General features: G+C 41.0%; 1 protein-coding gene across 3 annotated transcripts in view; it reads left to right on the top strand.

Annotated features, from left to right (window-relative positions):
• PRKACB (protein kinase cAMP-activated catalytic subunit beta) overlaps positions 1 to 24,616 on the top strand; it is a 57,802-nt gene that overhangs the window by 13,783 nt on the left and 19,403 nt on the right. Inside the window, exon 1 of one of the 3 annotated variants that reach the window (XM_083620820.1) lies at positions 7,481 to 7,922. The exons of the other annotated variants lie outside the window; for them this stretch is intronic. Coding sequence (XP_083476946.1) covers positions 7,736 to 7,922 — 187 coding nt within the window. The 5' untranslated portion in view covers positions 7,481 to 7,735. Of the gene's footprint in view, positions 1 to 7,480; positions 7,923 to 24,616 lie in introns of those variants that run through there. 3 annotated transcript variants of the gene reach the window in all.

Genomic DNA, 24,616 nt, shown 5'->3' with positions numbered 1-24,616 from the left:
TATTGTTAATGTTAGCTCAGTGTTTTCTAGAGCATTGGTTCCCCAACATTTTCCCACGGACCACTTAAAAAGCACTGGAGGTCTTTGCAGACCACTTAATCTGCCTGCTGTAGAATTGTAATGTGCTGTGCTAGTTGTTGTTTGATTTTTAATTGTATTTTTACAGGCACATTGTGGACCAAGAAGGTGGTCTGCAGACCACAGTTTGGGAACTCCTGTTCTAGAAGATGCTCAGCTTGAGCCTGGTGAATCTCATGGGTGTGTGAGAAGTCTGTGGTTATTTAAGCAACATTTGAGGGCATCTCCATGCCCTCAACTTGAAAACTTGCTACATAGTTGGAATCATTGCTCTTGGATCTTAATACGATTAAGAGATGGCCTTCTGGTTAACATTGAGCTCAAGTTATTGTTATTGGGGGCTTTGGGGATTCCAACCGATGTATGTTGTAACTGTCATGATGCATCCTTCGAGGGCAATACAAAAAGTATCTTTTGCTACTTCTACCTTTCAGTTTCTAGGCGGGTGGGTATGAATGATAGCTGTCTTGTCAGGGTCTAAATGTATCTCTGCAGATGAAAATAGTGGAAAGCACATGACTCTGGGGTTGCGGTGCCCATCTTGTTCTATAGGCCGAGGGAGCCAGCGTTTGTCCGCAGACAGCTTCCGGGTCATGTGGCCAGCATGACTAAGCTGCTGCTGGTGAACCAGAGCAGCGCATGCAAACGCCATTTACCTTCCCGCCAGAGCAGTACCTATTTATCTGCTTGCACTGCCTGCTTTCGAACTGCTAGATGGGCAGGAGCTGGGACCGAGCAACATGAGCTCACCCCGTCACAGGGATTCGAACCGCCGACCTTCCAATCAGCAAGTCCAAGGCTCAGTGGTTTAGACCACAGTGCCACCTGCGTCCCATGGCACACATGGCCATAGTACAGTCTAAAGTTCCAGGTGCAATCCAACTGTAGCTAGCTGCAAAAGAAGAGAAATTCCAGAAGCCCAAGATAAAGGAAAACACTTAATGAATATAAGAAGTATTATATTTCCATCTCCTGGCATCAGAGTTGAAAATTATTCAAACAATCTTCGAAATCTGTCTAAATCAAACATTGCTTATGGTTTGTTTGTTTGTTTGTTTGTTTGTTTGTTTGCTTGCTTGCTTGCTTGCTTGCTTGCTTGCTTGCTTGTTAAAAAAAATATCTGGGCACTCTAGCCTAAAAAAATCATCTTAGGTTTTTAAGCTTGCAACTGTTTTGAAGAGCTTCTAGGCTAATAAAATATATTTCGTCTAGCTGCACCTTTTTTTCCAGATCATCTTCTGATTGACAACATGCTTTGCACTTTTTTGTGCTTTGATACATGGGGGGGGGGGGTTTGCCCATAACTCTCCAATATGCAGAAATACAGGTTTTCTTAAGTGTGCTGCAGGTAATATCTCGAAACCACTATGCTGCTCATGACCCTGAGGTCATCTCAAATAAACAAAGCAAAAGTTGGACTCACAGGTTCTTGAAGGAAAGGGCTAGTCCCTATGAAGTTTTCTAAAAAGCAAAAAAAATATAAGTCACTCAGTTTGAGAAACCAGAACACTCCTAATTATAATTGTTCACCAGAATGGGTTAAGAATTAAACAACTTCAGGATCTGTCAGTACTGTGGAAGATCCAGACTGATTTTACATACGCACTGTCTGCTTTCGTTTCCTTTGATTCTAATTGTTAGACGAACACCTATTGTAGTTTTACCATGAAAGGCAAATAGTGTTCTAGCTTTGGATACAGAGTAGAAGTAGTGGCTATTTCTCTTTCATCTAGTAAGGTGCAGAGAATAGCATCAGAGACTTCCAGAGCACTTTTTAATTTATGACGAAAGCCTTAGGTGACTGATTTTAATAGATTAAACACTGGAACCATAAACGTTACGTATTCCAAGGTGGTGACTTGCCTTGCACTGTAGCTGTAGCCGTGGAGGTGTCAGTTTTAGGGCTTGTCCATTTCACCATGGCTGGACACTGTGTACATCATAATTCAGAGATTGTTTGGCTGGGGGGACTGTGAAAACTATATAGGCCAGTGGAGCTGTAATATCTATCATTTTAACCATGGCTAACAGAGGCAGATCAGACTGCAGGATTGTGCATTCTTTCCTATACCACTCTTTTATGTAAATTATATCACCTTCTTACTCCTGCTCTTAACCATGGTTAGTACTAACCAGAGTTTGTACAAAACTTGGATTTCATACAAGATCTGAAACTAGTTAGCAATCCTTGCGAACTCTTGTTAGTGTTAACCAGGATTAATTCCAGTGCACATGAACTGTAGTTAAAACTCAGACAAATTAACATGGGAAGGAAGGAGCTATTCAAATGAGCTGTCTACAGGAGGGAGAGGGAAAGCTTCCACTTTTGATTTTAAGTTAGCCATATTTCTAGAGTTGGGAGACCATGGCTTAAGAACAAGCCAGGTTTAGAACCATGATTATGGCCACCTGATCAAATAAGTATTTTCAGGTGCCTTCTGCACCATCATACAGCCACTTCACTCCTCTCTTTGGGTAAGTGATGAAACAAGCTAGGAAACAGCAGCTAGCCATAGTTTTCTGTTACACCAGATCTAGGAACTTGGGGTAATGGCTTTGAAATAAGGCATGGTCTGTGAATCAGCTTTAAATCTTGGCTTTGTACGGTGGCTTTTTAAAGAAAAGTGATTAGCCATAGTTCCAGTACAGACCTAATGGAAAGCTGCATCCACAAAAGATAAAAGGGGATATGTGTGAAAGTCCATGACTCAGCGCATCATTTTCATAGCTATAAACCATAGTTTTCCAATGTGTGAAACAGTGACAACCTGAGGTATCTCTGTGACCCTCTGTTGTAAACACAAAGTAAATTTAGGGTGTTTCTGCACTTGCTAAAATTTGTGTAACAGTAAACGTTCCCCACGTGCATTTTGAGAAGTTATGGCAGTTTTAAAAACTGTTTTAAAATAAACTTTAGTTCAGATGTATGCAGTTGTATCCAGCAGTGTTCCATTCACACAACAGGGTGCAGAGCAAGGCCAAAATCTGATGCTCTCCCCCACACCCCAGCCCTCATGCCGCCTTCCCAAAGCTGGGTAAGCGAGGCATGGGCTTTGGGAAAGAGGCATGAAGTTCTGGCTGGGTCCTGGAGTCCTTGCTTTGATACAGGAGTGAAAAGAAATTGGAGGAAGCTGAATGTTGGCTGGAGGAGTGGAGACCTCTCCTTTCTGCCCTGACTCCAGCTGCTTCAGAAGAAGGAGCAGGATGCTTGCTCTCCCCCCCCCCCCACCTTTCTCCAGAGGACAGGGCCTTGGCGGAGGCCGAAGAGGGCTTTGAGCAGCCGAGGGAGGAGGTGGAACAGGAGGTGGCAGTGACTGAACAGGAGTCTGACAAGCAGGGGTGCAGTCTTGTTGCCTAGAATCAGTCGCTGCCTTTGTGGATGGGAGGAGACCCACCCATCCAATAGATTGTGCTGTTGCAACCCCAACATTCATGCAAGGCAAGTGAGTCTCATGAGTGAGTATACCACACCTTGTCTTTAAAAGCTTGGTGGGTGAAACTTGTTGGGACATCTTCATTGTTTCCTTTGAGTGGTGAATGTTTTACCCTGGTCCCAAGCCCTGTGTTTGTTAGAGCCTATATTGTTACTTGCCAGAATAAAGATCTTGTTCTTACTTAAAAGTAAGAGCTTCTGTTTGCAAGTTTGGGGACAGGAGCTAGCACATATAACCCAGGAAGCTGCAGCAGGAATCCCCCCCCCCCAAATCTTGGATGGCCTTTCCTCTCCTTTGCATGAAAGAAAGTGCAATACTTTCTGGATTCATGCCTAGACACAATCTCTTGGGGCAGCATTTGTCTCCTCTGGCATAAATGTGTTTACGTTGTATCACTAGTGGCTGCATTTTTAACTTTCAGACAGTAGGTGCCAGTAGATAGCTTTTGAATTAAAATAGAAATGTGGCGAGCGCTGCCATAGCAACAACTTCCTCTTGGCGATGTTATTTATAGAAATGCTGCTGCCTCATCTTTACATTGCTCTCATGCTAAAGAGAGACTTTCTGAGATGCTTTAAAAAGTTCTGCTGGCAAGATGTAGGATATCTGTTTGTTCTAGACTGATTATATATATATCTATACTGTATCTCCCATATATTAACTGTTCTGTTTAAATGGCTATATTCATTATACAGCAGATATCTACTTTAAGCACCCTAGGGACTTGGACACATTTGGTGAGATTCCCCACCCCCACCCCTTTTCTGCCTTTAAGCCTCCCTATGCTATATCACAAACTGATTTGAGAGACCCCTCAGTTGTAAAAGTGTTTGGCATGAGTGGGGGTGGGGCTGGCGCTGGCATTTCCAGAACATGAATTCAAATCCCTCTGGGCACATGTAACTAGTTGAGCAGTTCTTTGGATTCTAGGTATAGTCAGGTTTGTTCATTTAGCTTGATGGATGACTCTGGCAGTGCTCACTACAGATTAACATATTAGCTAATTGGGTATGTATACATACTAGGATACAGAATTAAAGGAGAATTTCACGTTACAGAGCAGTTCAATATATTTTTCTCCATAAGTAAGTACCATTGAATTCAGTGGGATTTTACCCCCTATGCAGGCCTATGCAGGCCAAACTAAAAAATGGTGCTTTCCTGAGAGTTGTTTGTTCTTGCAGTGTAAAATTAACGGTCATAACCCTTTCAATCCATGTCTGATTCCCTTCCCTGAAAGTCCACGTTCCCTGAACACTGGTGATCCTTTTCAGAAAAGATTATCATACATGGATTAGGCTCTTGCTTAAGTTTTTGAAAGTAACTAATGGGAGTTTTATGTTGGGAGATGCTTAAATATGCTGGTACTGATTAAAGGGGTGCATATATGTCACAATGTAGGGACGCGGGTGGCGCTGTGGGTTAAACCACAGAGCCTAGGACTTGCTGATCAGAAGGTCGGCAGTTTGAATCCCCGCGATGGGGTGAGCTCCCGTTGCTCAGTCCCTGCTCCTGCCAACCTAGCAGTTTGAAAGCACATCAAAGTGCAAGTAGATAAATAGGTACCGCTCTGGCGGGAAGGTAAACGGCATTTTTGTGTGCTGCTCTGGTTCGCCAGAAGCGGCTTAGTCATGCTGGCCACATGACCTGGAAGCTGTACGCCGGCTCCCTCAGCCAATAAAGCGAGATGAGCGCTGCAACCCCAGAGTTGGTTACGACTGGACCTAATGGTCAGGGGCCCCTTTACCTTTACCTTATATGTCACAACATAATCGTCCTTTTTCTAACGTGCACTTTCTTCGTTTTTTAAAAATAAAAAGAATGCACATGAACACCACCTGTAATATGTTGAAACTTTTCTAGCGGCATGTCTAGGTTCTAAAATCAAGATTTATATTTTTAAAATTCATTTTGTGAACCTAAAACCTTTCTACAAATCTCTTCTTAAAATTATACGGAAATCAATATTACCTTTACAACATCTTTTATCATTTACTAGGAGAGCAACCTAACAGTCACTCAAACAGATTTCGGTGTAAATACATGCTTTTCTCTTCTTTCATTTTATGCAAGCTTGTAGTGTCACAAGCAGCAATCCTGTGAAGGGATACATATGCTCATGCCCAAGGCAATATTGTAAATGACTCTTTAACAATACTGTAGAAGTTCAGAAATTTGTGGTAAGGTTGTTGTTGTATTGTCCTTTAGGTAAGGTTTTCATGATTAATGAGATAATAAAAATGAACAGCAAGTAATATTTTTGCAAGCTGGGGTAGCTTTTGCTGTTAGCTACATTGCCTTCTCCCATCTGTTCTGGTCTTTCTGAGATAGGCAATGGAGAAGAATAAAGGCAATGGACAATAATTAGGCCAGTACCTTGTAATGGGAGTGCGAGTGAACAGGCAAAAACATCTTGTGTGCAGGTGGGAGGGAGAGGGGAGGCCTGCGCCCAGTTGTGCATGGCGAAGGAAGGTGCACTCTGCAGAAGTGCAGGGAGAGAGGCAAGGGGATATGGAACATTTCAGGGACTGGCTAAGTCACCAGACTTAGAATGATTTGTCAACTCCACAGGTTTTCACAAGAGAGGAACCATATTCTTAAATCTGTCTGAAAACAAAAAGATAAGAGTGGTCACAGCAAGGTGTCAGGGAAGGGAAACATATAGTGTATGTCCTAAGGACTGCTTGCCTAAGAGGCAATCTCTATGCATTTTTGCCTCCCCCTCTTATCTCAGCATTGATAAGGAAGATGGGAGGTAATCAGGCACAGGTGATTATACAGTGGACCCTCAAGTACGTAATCTTAGGGTTGCGAACGTGGCAAACCTGGAAGTGAGTTTGCCGCGTGTGCAGAAGCGCTCTGTGTGCTTTGTGCATGCGCAGAAGCGGCCCTCCAGTTACGAAATTTTCGGGATACGGCCGGGCCTCCAGATTGGATCCTGCTCATCACCGGAGGTACCACTGTAATAGCACAAATAGGCCCCCACTATCCCTGGTTTTCACACCTCATGAGTCTTGCCAGATCTACTAGGTAAGAACCCTGGATGTTCTTCAACCATATGCCCAGAAACTGAGTGGAATATCTTGACCCTCCATGGTTATTACAGTAAAGACCTTTTCCTCTTCTTGAGGGAAAGACTACAGCCAGGCCCTTGCGGGGTTGAATCTGGGTGGGTGCACAGCTTCCGTCTAAGGTACTTTTTTTAGGGGCATCTCCGATGTCAATTGTTTTCCTTCAAACAAGTAAAAGTTGCTAACTAGTTTTTTTGTAGGGTTGTTGGTTTTCCTCTTCCCAACATTTTTCTGATGCTCTTTTTTAAATTATTGTTTTGATCCACACATACAAACACAAATTATTTTGTGTGTGTGTGGAATTTTTACATCTGTGGCTTAGGAGTCATACTTATTTGCCTCGGTGTATGAAACCAAAAGTAATCAAATATCTTGCGGGGGGCCGGGACTCTTGCTATTAGGTTCTTTTCAATTACTTTTCTTGTAATTGCAAAGCCCCTGGATGAACGTAGCTACTGAGTAGGACCTTAGGTGACCCCTGTAACACTGCGCAGCATAGCTCAGCAGCAAGTGCAGCTATTTAATTAGTTCTTTAGAAGTTGGGAAGAGGCTTCCTGCCAAGGTTTTTGGATCCTGACCACATATTTACTGTGTGTACATGCCCTGCAGCATGTAAACACATTTTCTTTTTTAGCATGGATATGACTTGCACATTATAGGAATCGAATGACTATGTGCAGTATACAGATATACCGTCAAGTTTTCTAAACAGGAAATGTTTTGAATTTTTCTCTTAATCTGCAGTAGTAAACTATAATATCTAACACTGCTAATAAACTAAAAGCAAATTATGCTTTCTGGATCCTGGCTTCTGTTATCCCTTTTCAATATAACAAAACACATGCTTGTTCTCATCTCCCTGAGGTGGTTCTCTCTCTCCCCCCCCCCCCCCCCCCAGAAGTGGAGAGTTAACATGCAAACAGTACAGGGTTTTTTCCCCCTCTAGTCACCACCCTGAGCTGATATCAAGAGCCTTTTGCTGAGAATAGCTCTTGAAGCTTGGTTTTATATTAACAGGAAGCAGAACAGCAGTTGCGGCTTTAGCACACTGCATACAGGAAGTCGGACACATTCTTAGTCCTCGGCTTCTGTGCTAAGTTCTTAAGTTGAGAATTGTTTCTTGCCTCTAACGTACACCTTAAATGTACATAGATGGCAGCCCAGAAGGAGTTACAGGGCAGCCAGAGTGTGGGGACTGCTAATGCTTTGCAGAGACTGGAAGGCTTTGCCAGCAGACTTTTTCACAGGCACTCCAAAGGTTCTACAAGTGAACTGAAAGTAGCTCTGGAAAATGAGTCTTCTCGTTTCTCTGAACCCGCTACACTGTGGGACAGATCAAGTAAGTGTGTGTGTTGAGGAGGGGTCTTCCTTGGTATGTAATGGCAAACTGTAGCATGTTGCATACTAAATATAGAAAAATGCTGACAGCCAAACTGGTGAATTAAATGATCAGCAAGTGGATTCAAATCTGTAGTTTTGTTTCTTAAAGCATATGTGATCAGGTCACAGAGTATTATTATCAGTCAGCTTACTTTAGTCATTTCATTGCATTGCATATTTTCCTGCCTGTGTTAAATGTCTACTACTTCATTATTTGAAGTTGTGTTTTTGAAGCGCTAAGGCTGACTATTAATTGTTGGCTGTCCTTAAGCTTGAATGATTGAAGAGAAGGGCATGCAAGGGTGCCGCAAAGGTGATTTACACACCAAAACAGGCTGCAGTATGGAGACTCTCTTGCAGTTTGGGCCCCATGGACACAGGACTGGCGCAGTGTGGTGAAGAGAGTGACAGATACATCAGCATGTGCAGTGCCTCTAGCTGTATCAGAGCTGGGAAATATTCTATTATATGAGAAGATCTTGTGTACACAACCTGTAGTCGCACATTAAAATGGATGGGGCTACCACCCTCTTGTCAAGCAAAGTTGGAAATATAAGTAGTATAAGCTTTCTGGAAGAAGGTAAAATACTGCATGTATATCAGATCATGGTGTTTGTAAATCATTCTTCTTCATAGTTCGAACAGAGCAGCATTTTCACTTCAGTAGTAACCATGTGGTTGGTGTAGCTTAGATTGCCTAGTGGGTGGGGAGTTTGCCAGTGAGCGCCATAGCTGACCATGCTAGTTATTTAGCAAGATACTGACAAATATGCAGTTAGCCTATTGGGAGTTCAAATATGAGATTATAAATACTTTCATATTTACTAAGCAGCTATCTGTATTATAATACATTTTCATACATTTCATTAATTTTGTATAATCAATAGGGCTCCCACTTCTCTGGGCAAAGGCATAGAAAATTCAGGATATTTTCTTTATTTGCCTCTTGGAGTGGAGGCTATTGAGTCTGGTTTTCAAAGTAGCATTCATACTTATTTTAAGGGGGAATAATAGATAAATATATATATCGAAACTCACAGTTTTAAATCATGGTCTTGATTATTTACTGATATACATTAATCTCATGTTGTGGAAACTGATCCCTAAGTTTATTGGAAACAGCAAGTATTAGCTAAATGCTATACCATAATTTTAATCAGGGTTGAAACTCTTAATGTAATAGTGCATTGTCTCCCTGATAGATGGTCTATGCAGAGAATGGGACAAGGGGAGTGCAACCTTGCTCCTGCTTCTCAAGTCTCTTTGAGACTTTTGATGCCATTCACCATGGTATCCACCCGGACCAGATCCATGAAATGGGAGCTGGAGTCACTGTGTTACAGTGGTTTCAGACCCACCTACATGACCGTGTCCAGAGAGAAGCATCGGGAGGTGCTTCTTGGTTCACTGGAGTGCTGCAGGCTACTATTCCATACTCAATGCTGTGAAGCCACTGGGAGCAGTCATTAGGAGTTTTGTGGTCAGGTGCCATCAGCTGTATTTCTCCATAATATATGTATCAGGAGAAGCCATGCAGGCCCTCAAACAGTCCTTGGATGCAGTGGTGGGATGGATGAGAGAAAATAACCTGAGCTTGAATCCTGGGAAGATGGAGGCATTGTGGATGAGTGGTTCCTGTGCCCATTTATTGAATGGGTCAATGGTCTGCCCTGAATGGGGTTTCACTCCCTCTGAAGATATTGGTACCCAGCTTGAGGGTTCTTCTGTATCCAGCTGTGTCACTGGAGGCTCAGGTAGCCTCAGTGGCCAGATGTACGTACTTTTAGCAGCTGTGACTGGTGAAACAACTGTAGCCATACCTGGACTGAGAGAGATCAATTACAGTAGTTCAGGTTTGGGTGAATCAGAGTGCTTTAAAGCAATCCACTCTTTATGTCTGACTTCCCTTTCAAACGATCCGGAAGCTGTAGTTAGTGCAGAATGCTGCAGCCTAGTTGCTGGCAGGAGTCAACCCCTGTCAGCATAAAGCACTTCAGCTTGCAAATCTACACTGGTTGCTCATTTTCTACCAGGCCATGTTCATTTTGTTACTGTTAGTATATAAAACCCTTAACAGCTTGAGACCAGTTTATCTTGCACGATCACCTTAACCCATATGTGCCCACTCAACTTCTTTGATCTGCAGAACTAGCACTGTGGTAGTGTTACATAACATAAATTCCACATTCATTTATTACATATATATATATATATATATATATATATATATATATATATATGCGCCACCTTTTATGGGTGATGCTGTGGGTTAAACCACAGAGCCTCAGGCTTGCCGATCAGAAGGTCAGTGGTTCGAATCCCTGTGTCGGGGTGAGCTCCAGTTGCTCAGTCCCTGCTCCTGCCAACCTAGCAGTTCGAAAGCATGAAGTGCAAGTTGATAAATAGGTACCGCTCTGGCGGGAAGGTAAACGGCGTTTCCATGCGCTGCTCTGGTTCACCAGAAGCAGCTTAGTCATGCTGGCCACATGCTGTACGCTTGGCTCCCTTGGCCAGTAAAGTGAGATGAGTGCCGCAACCCCAGAGTTGTCTGCAACTGGACCTAATGGTCAGGGGTCCCTTTACCTTTACCACCTTTTATCTTCCAAGGATCTCATAAAAAATCACTGTTTTAGTTTGGCAGTTTTTTGACATCAGGCAAGCACCTTCACGGTTCTCTTTTGGGTATCTGTTTAAAACATTTTTGTTCAGACAAGCCTATCTAGACATGTAGAAGTTACACGTGCTTTATTTCTTTTTAGATACTATTGATTTTAAACATCTCCTGAATAAAACAAACAAACAAATACTCTTCTCTAGATACATTTTCCATTGCATTTTTGCAGCCGGAGACCACTTTTATAAACAATCTATATTACTTGCAATGTGTCTTCTAAACTGGCTTTTTGAACAATGCAATGGATTAGATCCAGACAGCCATGGTGAGAGTAGAACCACTGAAATAAATAGGACTTAAGTTAGCCATTGATTTACTCCCAAGTCTGGATCCAACCCACTGAGTTGAAGCTGAAACCAGTTAACCAACTGAATTGTATAACTATCTGAACATATTTTTGAAAGAAGGCAAATTCATTCTGTATGCTACGTATTGCTGGAAAATTGTATTTTTTTCTAGGAAAAAAGATTGTATTATGTGAGATCTTAAATTAAAATTAGGTGCACTGTAAATCATCCGCCTATAAAATGCATTGTGCCCGTGATCTTCTATTTCTTCTTGGACCTTGACTAGAATGATGCTTAAATAGCAAACTGCTGGCAGAACATGTAGCCATATTTCTACTGTCTTGCGGTTCAGGTTTCTTAGTTAATTTAACATTTATATGCCATCGGCATCTGCATCAAAAAAAGAATTATTTTGCCATTTCATAGTCATTTTAAACATCAAATAGAAAAAAACCCACATAGTGTAAATGAATACAAAAGCACCAAAACAGTATATGAAAAAGGCTTTGGACTGTGATTGGAAACAGTAATACTATTGGGCATTTGTCTTGCGTGTGGACTTCCCATAGGCATCTGTTTGGCTACAGTGAGAAAAGAATTGCTAGACTAGACAGGCCTTGGTTTCATCCAATAGAGCTCTTGTTATATTCTTTATTTTGGTGAACAAACCCAACCATAAATGTAAAGCTGCCAGGTCATTGTTTTAGAAACAAGGAGCTATCCATTCTTTTAATATTTTGATTTGATGTGATTTATGGTATATCTATGTCACTTTCCCAGTCCAAGGTATCCCATGGTAACTTAGAACTGCTGACTCCCACATTGATTTTGCTGCATTAGCATCATCAAAGTGACCTTTCCGGGGTACAAGCCTAGGCAGTATGTGTGGAGGTCCTGGGGTGCCCAGACAACAAGATTCCCCTTGGCTGCAGAACATCTTAGGAATTCCACTTCAGATTGTATAGGACTTACTCCTTAGCCATTTTTCTTCTCCTGAAGATGTTGTGCATGGCAGCAGGTACAGATTTTTCCTCAGGGTTTACTTCCAAAGCTTTTACAGTGGTACCTCGCAAGACGAATGCCTCGCAAGACGAAAAACGCGCAAGACGAAAGAGTTTTCCGTTTTTTGAGTCGTTCCGCAAGACGAATTTCCCTATGGGCTTGCTTCGCAAGACGAAACGTCTTGCCGAGTTCTTGTGAGTTTGTTTCCTTTTTCTTAAAGCCGCTAAGCCGTTAATAGCCGCTAAGCCGCTAATAGCCGCTAAGCCGCTAATAGTCGTGCTTCGCAAGACGAAGAAACCGCAAGACGAAGAGACTCGCGGAACGGATTAATTTCGTCTTGCGAGGCACCACTGTATCACAAAAGTGTATAGCCATAAATCAACAGTGGTTTAGGATCAGAGTTTTCTTTCTCCTAGATGGGCTACCTTCCCAGGTTGATGCTTCCCCCCTGCCCCTCATTTCCCTCTACAGCACGTGCCTTCTTGACTGTCAGACCCAATATTTGTTTTCTCCGCTCAATCTGCCGGAGCCTGTCTTTGCATGCAGGGGGGAAGTCCCTAAATCTTTTTTTTTTTTTTAATAAGATATTTATTAGCATTTTTTTGAAGTATTACAATAAAAAATGAAAAAGAAAAAAAAATACAAAATAAAAATGGTTAAAAACACTCAAGTTTTCCATTGATTATTTTTCTTTAGCTTGTTTCCCGGACCTCCTCATACCTCCCTTTTTTGTATTCCAGTTCAGTTTGTTGGTTCAGCAAATCCTTACCCTCTTTATTTATCCTAATCTTTGATCTTAAAATAATAACATTAGATTTTTACCTCTTAACAACCCCTTTTTCATATTCCCTTAGAGCATTACAGCTAGAAACCACTTAATTTCTATCCAACATCGTTCTATCATTCATTAATTTTACAATATTTCTGTAGATAATCTTTGAACTTCTTCCAATCTTCTTCCACCGACTCTTCTCCCTGGTCTCGGATTCTGCCAGTCATTTCTGCCAGTTCCATATAGTCCATCAGCTTCATCTGCCATTCTTCCAGAGTGGGTAAATCTTGTGTCTTCCAATACTTTGCAATGAGTATTCTTGCTGCTGTTGTAGCATACATAAAAAAGGTTCTATCCTTCTTTGGCACCAATTGACCGACTATGCCTAGGAGAAAGGCCTCTGGTTTCTTCAAGAAGGTATATTTAAATACCTTTTTCAGTTCATTATATATCATTTCCCAGAAAGCCTTAATCCTTGGGCACGTCCACCAAAGGTGAAAGAATGTACCTTCAATTTCTTTACATTTCCAACATTTGTTATCGGGCAAATGATAAATTTTTGCAAGCTTGACTGGGGTCATGTACCACCTGTAAATCATTTTCATAATATTCTCTCTTAGGGCATTACATGCCGTAAACTTCATACCCGTGGTCCATAACTGTTCCCAGTCAGCCATCATTATGTTGTAACCAACATCTTGTGCCCATTTAATCATAGCAGATTTCACCGTTTCATCCTGAGTATTCCATTTCAACAGCAAGTTATACATCTTTGACAAAATCTTAGTTTTGGGTTCTAATAGTTCTGTTTCTAATTTTGATTTTTCCACCTGAAAACCAATTTTCTTATCCAGATTATATGCCTCCATTATCTGATAATAATGAAGCCAGTCTCGCACTTTGATTTTTAATTTCTCAAAACTCTGCAATTTTAGTCTATCTCCATCTTTTTCCAAAATTTCCCAATATTTCGGCCATTTGGCCTCCATATTGAGCTTTTTCTGAGCTTTTGCTTCCATCGGTGACAGCCACCTTGGAGTTTTATTTTCCAATAAGTCCTTATATCTTATCCAGACATTAAACAATGCTTTCCTGACAATGTGGTTTTTAAATGCTTTATGTGCTTTGACCTTATCATACCACAGATATGCATGCCATCCAAATACATTGTTGAAACCTTCTAAATCCAAAATGTCAGTGTTTTCAAGAAGCAACCATTCTTTCAATCAGCAAAAAGCTGCTGATTCATAGTAAAGTTTAAAGTCTGGCCGGGCAAATCCACCTCTTTCCTTTGCATCTGTTAATATTTTAAATTTTATTCTAGGCTTCTTGCCCTGCCAGACAAATTTAGAAATATCTCTCTGCCACCTCTTGAAACAGTCCATTTTGTCCACAATTTGCAATGTTTGAAACAAAAACAACATTCTAGGCAATACATTCATTTTTACCGCAGCAATACGGCCCAGCAATGAAAGCTTCAAATTTGACCAAATTTCTAAGTCTTTTTTCACTTCAGCCCAGCATTTTTCATAGTTATCTTTAAATAAATTCCCATTTTTTGCTGTCATGTTAATCCCCAAGTATTTAACTTTCTTAACCACTGTTAAACCTGTCTCATTCTGAAACCTCTCTCTCTCCATTGGTGTTAAATTTTTCTCTAAAACCTTGGTCGGGAAGTCCCTAAATCACCAAGGGTTCGAGACCCTCACCTGGTTTAGCCAACCAGTGGAAGCCATTTCTCGGGGTGACAGCTTCTGGGAGTTGGTAAGAGTTGAGTGCAGGGTGTGGACCAAAAGCGGACAAACTATCTGAGAATGATTATAATGTGTTCCCCATCAGAGGTACTACCCCTCTCCTAACACCCTCTACATCCCAGTGTGGAATATCGGAGGGAAACATAAAGGGGAGAGGAGGATGTGAGCAACACAGTGCCTTAATCTTTAAGGTGCATAGATGCCCTTAGATGTTCAAAAAAGAGAGCAAATCTCATTTAAAACCATGTAACTGTAGCATTGGAAAGGAGGGAGGAAAGCAAGAATGGTAAAAATTCTATTGCAGCCCTATAGGTCTATTGCATGGATAGGCAAACTAAGGCCCAGGGACTGGATCCAGCCCAATTGCCTTCTAAATCCAGCCCGCGGACGGTCCAGGAATCAGCGTGTTTTTACATGAGTAGAATTTGTCCTTTTATTTAAAATGCATCTCTGGGTTATTTGTGGGGCCTGCCTGATGTTTTTACATGAGTAGAATGTGTGCTTTTATCTCTGGGTTACGGTATTTGTGGGGCATAGGAATTCATTCCCCACCCCCACCCCCACCCCAAAAAATATAGTCCGGCCCGCCACAAGGTCTGAGGGACAGTGGACCGGCCCCCTGCTGAAAAAGTTTGCTGACCCCGGTCTATTGTTTCGACATATCCTCTTTGCAAAACATCTTGTTATGCATTTGTAGTCCTCAAAGAGGAAGCTGTATCTCTGTGGGTTGTTAGCTTCTTGTGGTTTAATAAAGTGAGCAGAATAGTTCTCTCTCTCCCTACCCTGAGTTAAGCTGTTCCTACTAAGTTTTTATGCATTCTGCGACAGGTTATTGGGAAGCTGTATTGCCTCCATTCAGGTTTTCGGGGATCAGATGGACATTAGTGTGTGAAGCGCATACTATGAAGTGTTTTAAGTTACACACTGATTTTCTGGCTGCATTTTTTGGCTTAAAAGCACTTACCTGTTTCCAATGGCTTTTTACTACTGACAAGGATTGTTACTTTTTTTTCTCCATTTTTAGAAAATAGCGTCATTCACATAGTTTCAAAACCCCCCGCTGATTCTTTATTTAAGCTTCTAAATATCATGGAGACATTATGTATAATGTTTAGCCATTGTTTGTTTTTCTTAATTGTGGTAAAGCATTTCTGAATATCATTACGGCTGAACTATAGACACTATAGACACCTATATACACTTGGTAAGCTTATACCATGGCTTTGTGTTTGGGATTCTAAACAGTCAATACATGAAACAATGGTTTTTCTTGTGAGGGTTTAGCATTTAGCTCTCCAGATTTTGCTGGACAACAAGTTCCATCATATCTAGCCATTGGACATGCTGATTGGCAGTGATGGGAGCTGGAGTCCAGTCACAGATTATTAGGTGTCTCTGGTTTTCTTGCTTGACCAGGCCAGGGAGTTAACACCTTGAACACTACAAATTTGAGTTCCAGATCAATTGTGATTTTATTGTGGGCGACTTTGGAGAAATCATTCTGCTCTGGTTCTGTGTGTATGGGATGGACATAGCACCATATTTTATAGGATTATTAAAGAGAACTGCATAAAAATATAAAGCACGGTGTACAAATTAACCTTTACATGTAACACCTGCTTTGCCCTGGCTTCTGATAAATTTCTGGGGTCAATCACAGTGATGGTTTTGACTATGAAGTCTTATATAGTTGGGAACCTGTTGTCTTACAGAACACCTCTCCCATTATCAACCTACCCAGACACTTAAGTCATAATCATGGACCCTTGTCCAAGAGTTCTTCCAACAGAAATGTGATGGGTGGTTACAAGAGAGAGGCCCTTCACCGTAAAGACCCTTTGTTGGAATGCTTTTCCCATGGAAGCTTACCTAGCACCAGGACCCACCATTTTTCAGTGCCAGGTTCAGACTTTTCCTCTACATCTGGCATATGGTTGTTAATTGTATTTCTCTGTGGCTTGATGGCTTTTCATTTTTTTAAATAGCCGTTTTAGTGGTGATCTTGTTGATGTATTTATTGTTGGGAATAGTGTATGGTTGCTTTTAGTTTGAAGCACATTTATGTAATACAGTGGTACCTCAGGTTACAGACTCCGCTAACCCAGAAATAGTGCTTCAGGTTAAGAACTTTGCTTCAGGATGAGAACAGAAATCGGGCTCCGGCGGCGCGGCAGCAGCAGGAGGCCCCATTAGCTAAAGTGGTGCTTCAGGTTAAGAACAGTTTCAGGTTAAGGAAGGACCTCCGGAACGAATTAAGTACTTAACCTGATGTACCACTGTACTCTGTTTGATATAAATCACAATAAAGTAGTGATGGTAATAATGGTACACCAGCAATCTAGATAGTACTGTATAGGTTGTACTGTGTGTGGAATGAGTTAATTCCAAGGATGTTGGTTGGTTGTGCTGCATGATGTAGCATGACAGTACATTGTAATAGGCCGGGGGGGGGGAGGGGTCATGCTTTGAGCACTTTCCAGGTATTTCCTAATATCCTATAGAGCATATGCTAGACTATTTTGAGTTTTGTGCCTGTGAAGAAACGCTTTTTTTCTTTTAAAAAAAGTCATATTAATAAAAAACATAGAAATATGTTGCTTATGTGGATAAATTAAAGCTTTAGGAGAAACTACTGGTTGGGTACAAGCAGACCGATAATTCTCCTCTAAGGTTGCTATGGAAACAAGCAGTGCTTGATATAATTGAGAACATCTTAAAACATCCTGGCGTTTTTGCTTTTTCCCCCTCTGCCATTTTGAGTCGCTTTATCTGTGTATAGGTAATGCTGGCTCAAAAACAAGTCATTAATGAGCATCGCTATTTGAATATGGATCTGCTATCAACTGCTGGTATTTTTATTGGATAGTTTGCATATCTCAAGCTGGCTGGATGAAGACAAGCTCTCTGGATTTGTTTGTCTTCCAGTTCTAGTGGCCGTATGTGAGAGCATCAATGCTTTTACTTTAGAGATTAAATAACTTATTTACTGGGCAAACATTACTAGCAATATGTTTCCAAAAACCAGCCTTTCAACATGAATGGTAAGTCAGTTCCATGTTTCTAATGTTATAGTTTCGTTGGAACGATAAATTTATCTGCTTTTAAAGGAAGTGTACAGAATTATCCTCTGTGTTACGTTAATTTATTGTGAGCTGTTTTCTTTTTCATCTAGCTATTATAGAGTTGCTCTAAAAAGAAAAAAAGACCAGTAGTAAATTCTTTAGTATTCTATAATGAATCGGGATGCAGCATTTAATAGAATATAAATTATAACAGAGCTAATGCTTTCTTTGTAAATTTATATTTTTTGCTATGTATAATTAAAGTTTAACAATTGTAAGTGAAGACTTGTAGAAGCATCCTAGCTTTTATTTTAATTAGTTTTCTTTTAGCATCTTTCATGTCACCATTTGTAGAAATTTACATAAATATCTGAGTCAAATGTTTATTCCATCATTTGCAGATGGGGAATTTTTTTAGCTTTCTGTGTGTGGTAGATTTTGCTACATTTATTAATCTCAAGGAATTATGGAGAAAGAGAATTTTGTGTGTGTGGTGGAGAATACATTTAAATAAGGTGCTGGTATTTTAAATTGAAGCTGATCTGGTGAGGTATTAAGGCAGTTGCTGTGATCAGATTACCAAATTGATTTTTGTCAACATTTCTGTCAAACAAATTTGATTTTGAGATCACATATAGCAGGCGGAAGCAGAATATAGATTATCTGCCCCAAACTTCAGTGAAATAGGCAAAGGACCAAATAACTGTACATACCATTTTGTTTTAAGCATATAGTTTTGTATTTAAGCTTATTTTCAGAAAAAGGTTTTATCATGTGGCCTTTTTTCCAAAATAAATGCTGCAAGCATTTCACTAGTGTGAAAAATGCAATTTAAACAGCAATGCTGCTTTTAATGTGTTGAAATAATTTAAATAAAAGGCAATATCAGTACAGAGGATAATAAAAAGATGCTTATCTGCAGGGCTGCAATCATGGGGTGTTTTTGTTTTTGTTTTTTAAGAATACAGCAAAAAATAAATTGCCTTTCTAATGCTCCAGTCTCATAATCATGGAACAAACATGATGTGTGACCTGACTTTTGGGGAGCCTAGTGTATATGCAAAAACAGAATCTGATTCAGGTAGCGGCCTATTTCAGACATGGTAACTGCTTATGCAGGTGCATAAGTAAAATCTGACCCATTGGAAATGTAGGCCGATAGATTTATCTTCCCTTGACCCCCCCCCCCTGCTTTTATTGCAAAAAATAGGTGGAAAAAGTCTGGTTCTTTTTCTGTTTGTGAACTATATACTGACACAATGTACATGTAGTCTTTAGTAGAGTTTGCCATATTACGAGCAAAACAAATAACATGCAGAATCAGATTTCTATACAGTGATCTCCATGCTGGTTCAGATCGTTTGCATAGAAAGGGTGTCTTACTGGGTATAAAACTGCATTTGGCACTTGGAATTGCATCCACACATATACATGCAATCTTTTGTATAGCCCCTAATGGCTACTTGGTGGAGTCAGCTTTAATCGATAGCCAGATCAGATAGCATGATTAATTTATCTCATGATGTGGGAGAGACAGTATGTCCTGTTCTGCATATGCATGCTTACCCCAGCACGTTTAGGTTTAAACTGCATGGTTGATATCCCAGATAAAGTCAGGAAATTATCACAGTCCAGGGACACTTGCATATTTTATGTTACATGTGTATGTCAAGCTAACCAACATGGTGTCCTCCAGAGGTTGCTGAAGGCTATCATGTTAGCTGCCCTGTTGTATGGAAATGTGATGCCCCGTCATGGACATAAGGGGCAGGATAGGAATGCTGAATCCAGTGCTATCTTTAGAAGGGTGTGGACTTGCCACCGGATCAGCAGTCCACACAGACGAATGCCTTGGTGGGCTTGCATGTCCAAATTTGTTGACCAGGGCCATGATTGGGAGAGGTAAGCTGGTTAGATATCCAGCATCTGACTGACATCCCACCTCACCCAGTCCCTGTGTATCTAGTTTAGAAGGAATCTTTTAGCATATTCCTTTGAAGAGCATACCGTAACTTCCTTTGCTTCCACTTGCACTTATGGCATCTCCCTGCAGGACAGAAAGAACTTCAGCATAGTAGGTGCTGGGGACTTGCTCCTTTCATTCTGAGTAAAGGACCATAGCTCATTGTGAACAGAGCACATGCTTTGAACGCAAAAGAACCCAGGTTCAATCCCTGACATCTCCAAGTAGTGGGGAAACTCCTGCCTGCAACCCGGGAGAGCCACTGTTTAACAGTGTTGACAATACTGATGGGCCAGTGGTCTTTCTTGCTGCAAGGCAGCTTCCTGTACATTCTTATCTAAGACAAACTGAAGAGCATGCACACTTTTTTATTATTAAAGCTCTCTGGCTGTGTTTACAGGCTGTGTACTTATTCAATCCCATCCCCCGCCCCTTGTGGGCTGCCTTCAGATGTCATGTTTCCAATCAACTGGGAACATGCCATATGCCTGTCTGTTCTCTTCTTCCTTTCATGCCATGCACTTAAACTGCTTGGTTTGATCAACCCATAGTTTGCCATTGTGCCTAAACTCTGCACACTGTAGTTTAGAGCAAGCCCCCCAAATGAGGAACTCAGGGAGGCTTGCATTTCTGGTTTGGAGGGCTTTCTCTGAACCACATTCTGCTGGGGCTGGGTGTAATGACCAACTTCCTGGGTGCATTGGAGTGGCGGGAGCTAGCAAGCAGGCAATATTCCAATATGCAAACCATGGTTTGAGGGTTCAGAAATGGAATACCTTTGGTGTACACTTACATAGCTCTTAATTTCTCTTACATAAGTTAAAGCTCATCATTGGAATTAGTATCACTAGAGCTGTTGTAGTTGTGCAGTTACTTCAGATTTTATGACAAAATTCAAAGGAAGAAGTTCTGTCTGTATAGTCTGCGGAAACACTGGTGATCAGCTGAAAACAATGTAGAAGTGAATGTGCAAGAGCTCATACATGTGTGTGTGTTAAATGAGACTGAAAACTTGAGACGTGTGAGTGGTACTCACTTGCACAACAGGGCTCTCTTGGCTCCTTCTCACTGGAGAAATTGTCAAAATTCAGGAGGGAGGCTGTCTTACACAACTTAAAGTGCCTTTTCATTCTCACAATACACCCTTTCAATCCAAGCACACACACACATGCACATGGTTTTCTTAAGCTATGCCTCTAGCTGTCTATACATGCAATATTAGACTTAATGTTATTTGTTTAACATATGTTAATTACTTAAATGCATCTGTTTTCATTACAGATCTTTCATATAAAGAATTCTTCAGGTTAAATAAAACCATCCTAGAAACTAAGGTTGGTCACAGCAGCTAATTGACCTCAGTACTGCAATGAATAACATAACTCCTGACAAATGTAAACATTGAAGTTTCCCTTGATTTGAAAGCTAATACGATAACAACTCTGTTAATGAAAGACCTTGGGCTTATTAGTTTGAGATTTTCAAATTAAGTGATTTACTTCCAAGAGTCCTGATTGTTTTAAAGCTGAACAAATGCTACTTTATAAGGTGATGATTTGGGGCGGGTGAATGATTCTTCACCTCTTCTCCTTCTGCATGCTCTCAGGCAGGCATGCACACCAGAATTGTTTGAATACCTGAAAACGTAATTTTAATTGGAACACTTTATGGATGTGTCAAATTCAAAACCCATGCTTCTAAATCTCCTCCTCTCCTTTTCTCCTGTTTTCCCAGAAGCTAAGCTAAGCTAAACTATGGTGATAAACAAGAGTGGGGGGCACCATTTCCCTGGAAAAGGGAAGACTATAATATTTTATTGCAGTCTCTCTACATAATAAATCCTTTTGATGTTTCTTAATACCTGATACATGGCAACCGAATTAATCACTTGACTTTCTATCCCCTGGATCTATACTGACAGTCATATTTGCACACTGTGGGTCTTTATTTATTCGGAAATGACTACATTGGATCTTTGATTCCAACCTGATACCCTTCAGCTGTTTTGTTCTGCAACTCCTGCCATTCCCGTTATGGTCGAAAACAGCTGGGCAGTAGCAGGTTGGTGAAGACTGTCCTATGCAGTTTACTGTGGAACTTCCCTCTAGACAGGTGTTTTCAGCTCTTAAAGGAATAGCAGAGCAGTCTAAAACATCCAGGTACTGTGTTTCAAAGAGAGTTGCTTCAAAAATACAATTATTTTGGGTTTCTACAGGGTATGTAGAACTAGCACAAACCAAATAGTTTTTTTCATATACTTTTACTATAGAATTCCCTCCTAAGGGGTTATAAACCCTACCAAGGCATATTTGAATGTGATATGCAATCCTTGGGATTGAGGGGATAATTTGTCTCTCCTCTGCCCCGTCACTTTTCACCCTGCTCTCTTGCCTTTAACCCAGAGGCACCCAGAGCCAAGGTAACGCACCAGCAGCACTCAATCACTATGTGGGCTGGTGAACACAAGGACCAATTTCCTGTCACTGCTGTTTTCCTCATTCCTGTTTCATAGAAACCAGCCGTGTGATTACCAGTTCCTGTGCATTCTGCAACACACTCTGGTGGTGAGGAGGTGGGTGGGGGGAGTGGTAATCTCCGCAGCTGCCTCAAAAACACAACAGAATATCATGGGCAGCTCTGTCTCTGCTTAGGTCCACTCACTGAGTAGTGGGCCCCACCGGTCATGGTTGCTGGAAGGAATTGCTGTTCACCACCACAGAGAATCTAAACTGTAAGGCTAGCTTCAGATTGAGAGCAGGAACAAGGTGCAACAAAGGGGAAATTACGGTAGTTTGCCTGCCCAGAGCTGTATGTAGATGGAATCTTAAAGCGTTTTCATTAAACTCTTCCAGAGTGTGAACAAATTGTTAGGAGGCTGATAACTTTGAGGTATTTCATAAGGCGGTTTTAAAGCACGCTTCTGACATACAGAAACTGAAAACATGTCTGCCGGGTTTTAACCTGAAGCTGCCCGCTTCCTCCACCCCTCATCTCGAGTCTGACTCATTTATTTCCATGGTAGTAAAGTTTGTACATTGTAAATATACTCTAATGTTCACATAAGATGCTTTTGTCTACAATATCCCTCTTGAAAAGAAGTTCCAGAATTGGCACGCTGGAGAAATGTGCTCATGAGCAAGTATTCTGGCCATATTGTTAATCTGACCTGTAAACTGCTAGCTTCTCAGTTATACTCAACTGTATCATTTGTTATGATGATCCCAAATTTCCTTTTAATCTCTTGAGCCCTGTTGACTGCATTCTAGCTGTGAAATATATGTGCTGTAAATGAAAGGTGGGGTGGGGGGAGGTTGCTGTTAAATGAAGGCTTACTATAAAAAGACGCACAGCCCTAGTTAGAAGCAAATAGCAAGATCCAAAATGTGTTATGGAAACGTAGCTCTAGGTGTGGACACTGCCACACCTTTAGTAAAATTTTGATGGCTGTATTGTGTTTGTGTATAAATAAACTGAAGTAGACAGGGTGTCCTCTGTTCAGAAATGACCTCTGTTTAGGTAGGATTGCTATCTGTTTTGTGCCCAGGCTTGTTTCAATGACTTCCTGATTGTTATCCCTTTTACAGTAATGTGGTTACTGTGGAAACGCTTGCTTTGGAAAAATAGAATATTTGTGATAACATAAAAGGTTGGTTTCTCGCTCTCCCCCCCCCCCAAATAATAATGTGTGAGGGTTGTAAAAGCTGCTGGAGAATAAGCATTTCTCATGGATGTTTGACAGTAGCTGTTAATCCTGCAGCTGCAATGTGTTAAGCCCATAGGTCTTTATTGCTCTCGATTCTACTTGCTGCTAACCAGTCTGACCAGGCCAGATACTGTTGGGCTTTCCTGTCCTGCAGCAGTCCTGTAGGGCTTGGGGTCTGTTGCCCATGAGGTCACTGGAATTTTTGGAGTCTCAAGTCTCAAAATAACTTCTGAGCCTAAATAGCATCCGAGCCAAAGACAGAATGAAGGCACGTTCACAAACTGCAAGATGTCTGCCCTTTACTTCTGTGACTTTTGGGGGATTATTCTCATACACCACAGTGCATGTTTTGCTAGCACACATTAGGGTCATGCGTAAGGTGGAAAGCAAAGTCCATTGCTCCAGAACACATGTTCTCTCTTGTGTTCTCACACATGCAGCAGCCTGCAATTGTTGAAGTAGCTTTATTCCCAGGGGGAAGGAAGGGGGGAAGGGAAAGGGATCCTTTTGTATTACAATATGTTTTCAGACCCATGAAGGTTTCGTATTGCTGGTTTGCCACAGGAGAAGCTGGGAGAGGACAGTTTCATTAAGCTCACATACTTAGTTATCTTAGACTTTGAAAATGCAAGGGCAGGTGTGTGTGTGTGTGTGTGTGTGTGTGTGTGTGTGTGTGTAAAACAAGTAAGAAAACAAGAAGCAAGGTTTCTGTCCTCACCATCTGCCCAGGTAGCATGAGTGAGGGAAGTCAGCAACATAAATACCTAAAACAATATAGGTGCTTTCATTGCTATTAAATTTGAGTCCAGCTGTGTTTTTCATGTCGTCTGTGTTGGGTATTCAGCTTCTAGTGGAGACAGAGGTGCCCACCATGTGTGGACTCCAGGAGCTGGCATGCTGATATGGTCCTTAAGGACTTTTGCATAAAACTCTGAATTCTGTGTGTACATGAGAACCAAAAGGAGGAAGAGTCCTGGTAATTACTTCATGGCTCTTACCTCGGGCTTGTGCAAATATGGGTGTGTCTTTTTCTCATGCATTTTTTTTACTTCTCTATTGCCTTATTGGGGCTGACTCTTCAGTATGAAATTATTTTCACAGTAACAAGGGAGTATGTCAAACCACTGCCAGTATATGATTAGCTGGTGCATGTTTCTATATTTAAAATTACAGAAATCTAAATTATTGTCATATACTTTCAGAATTTAGAAAATATGTCCCAGATATGTCTAAACTTAGTTGTTGTTTTTAAAGTAAAATGCTCTTCCAAGTTTTACATATTTGTATAGCTAAAGGTTTTATTTCCATTATGATCAAATTATTCACTCATTTGAGTTGGGCTAAATTCACCATACATAATAAGCATAAAGAGGGCAGTTGTGGAATGATTTTACCTATAACTTGAAAGGAAACATTAAGAAGCTCTTTCCATAAAT

This window comes from Podarcis filfolensis, assembly GCF_964270895.1.
Source record: "Podarcis filfolensis genome assembly, chromosome: 6".
NCBI lineage: Eukaryota > Metazoa > Chordata > Lepidosauria > Squamata > Lacertidae > Podarcis > Podarcis filfolensis.
Note: the sequence above shows the minus strand (reverse complement) of the source record. Positions and strands in the feature narration are given on the sequence as shown.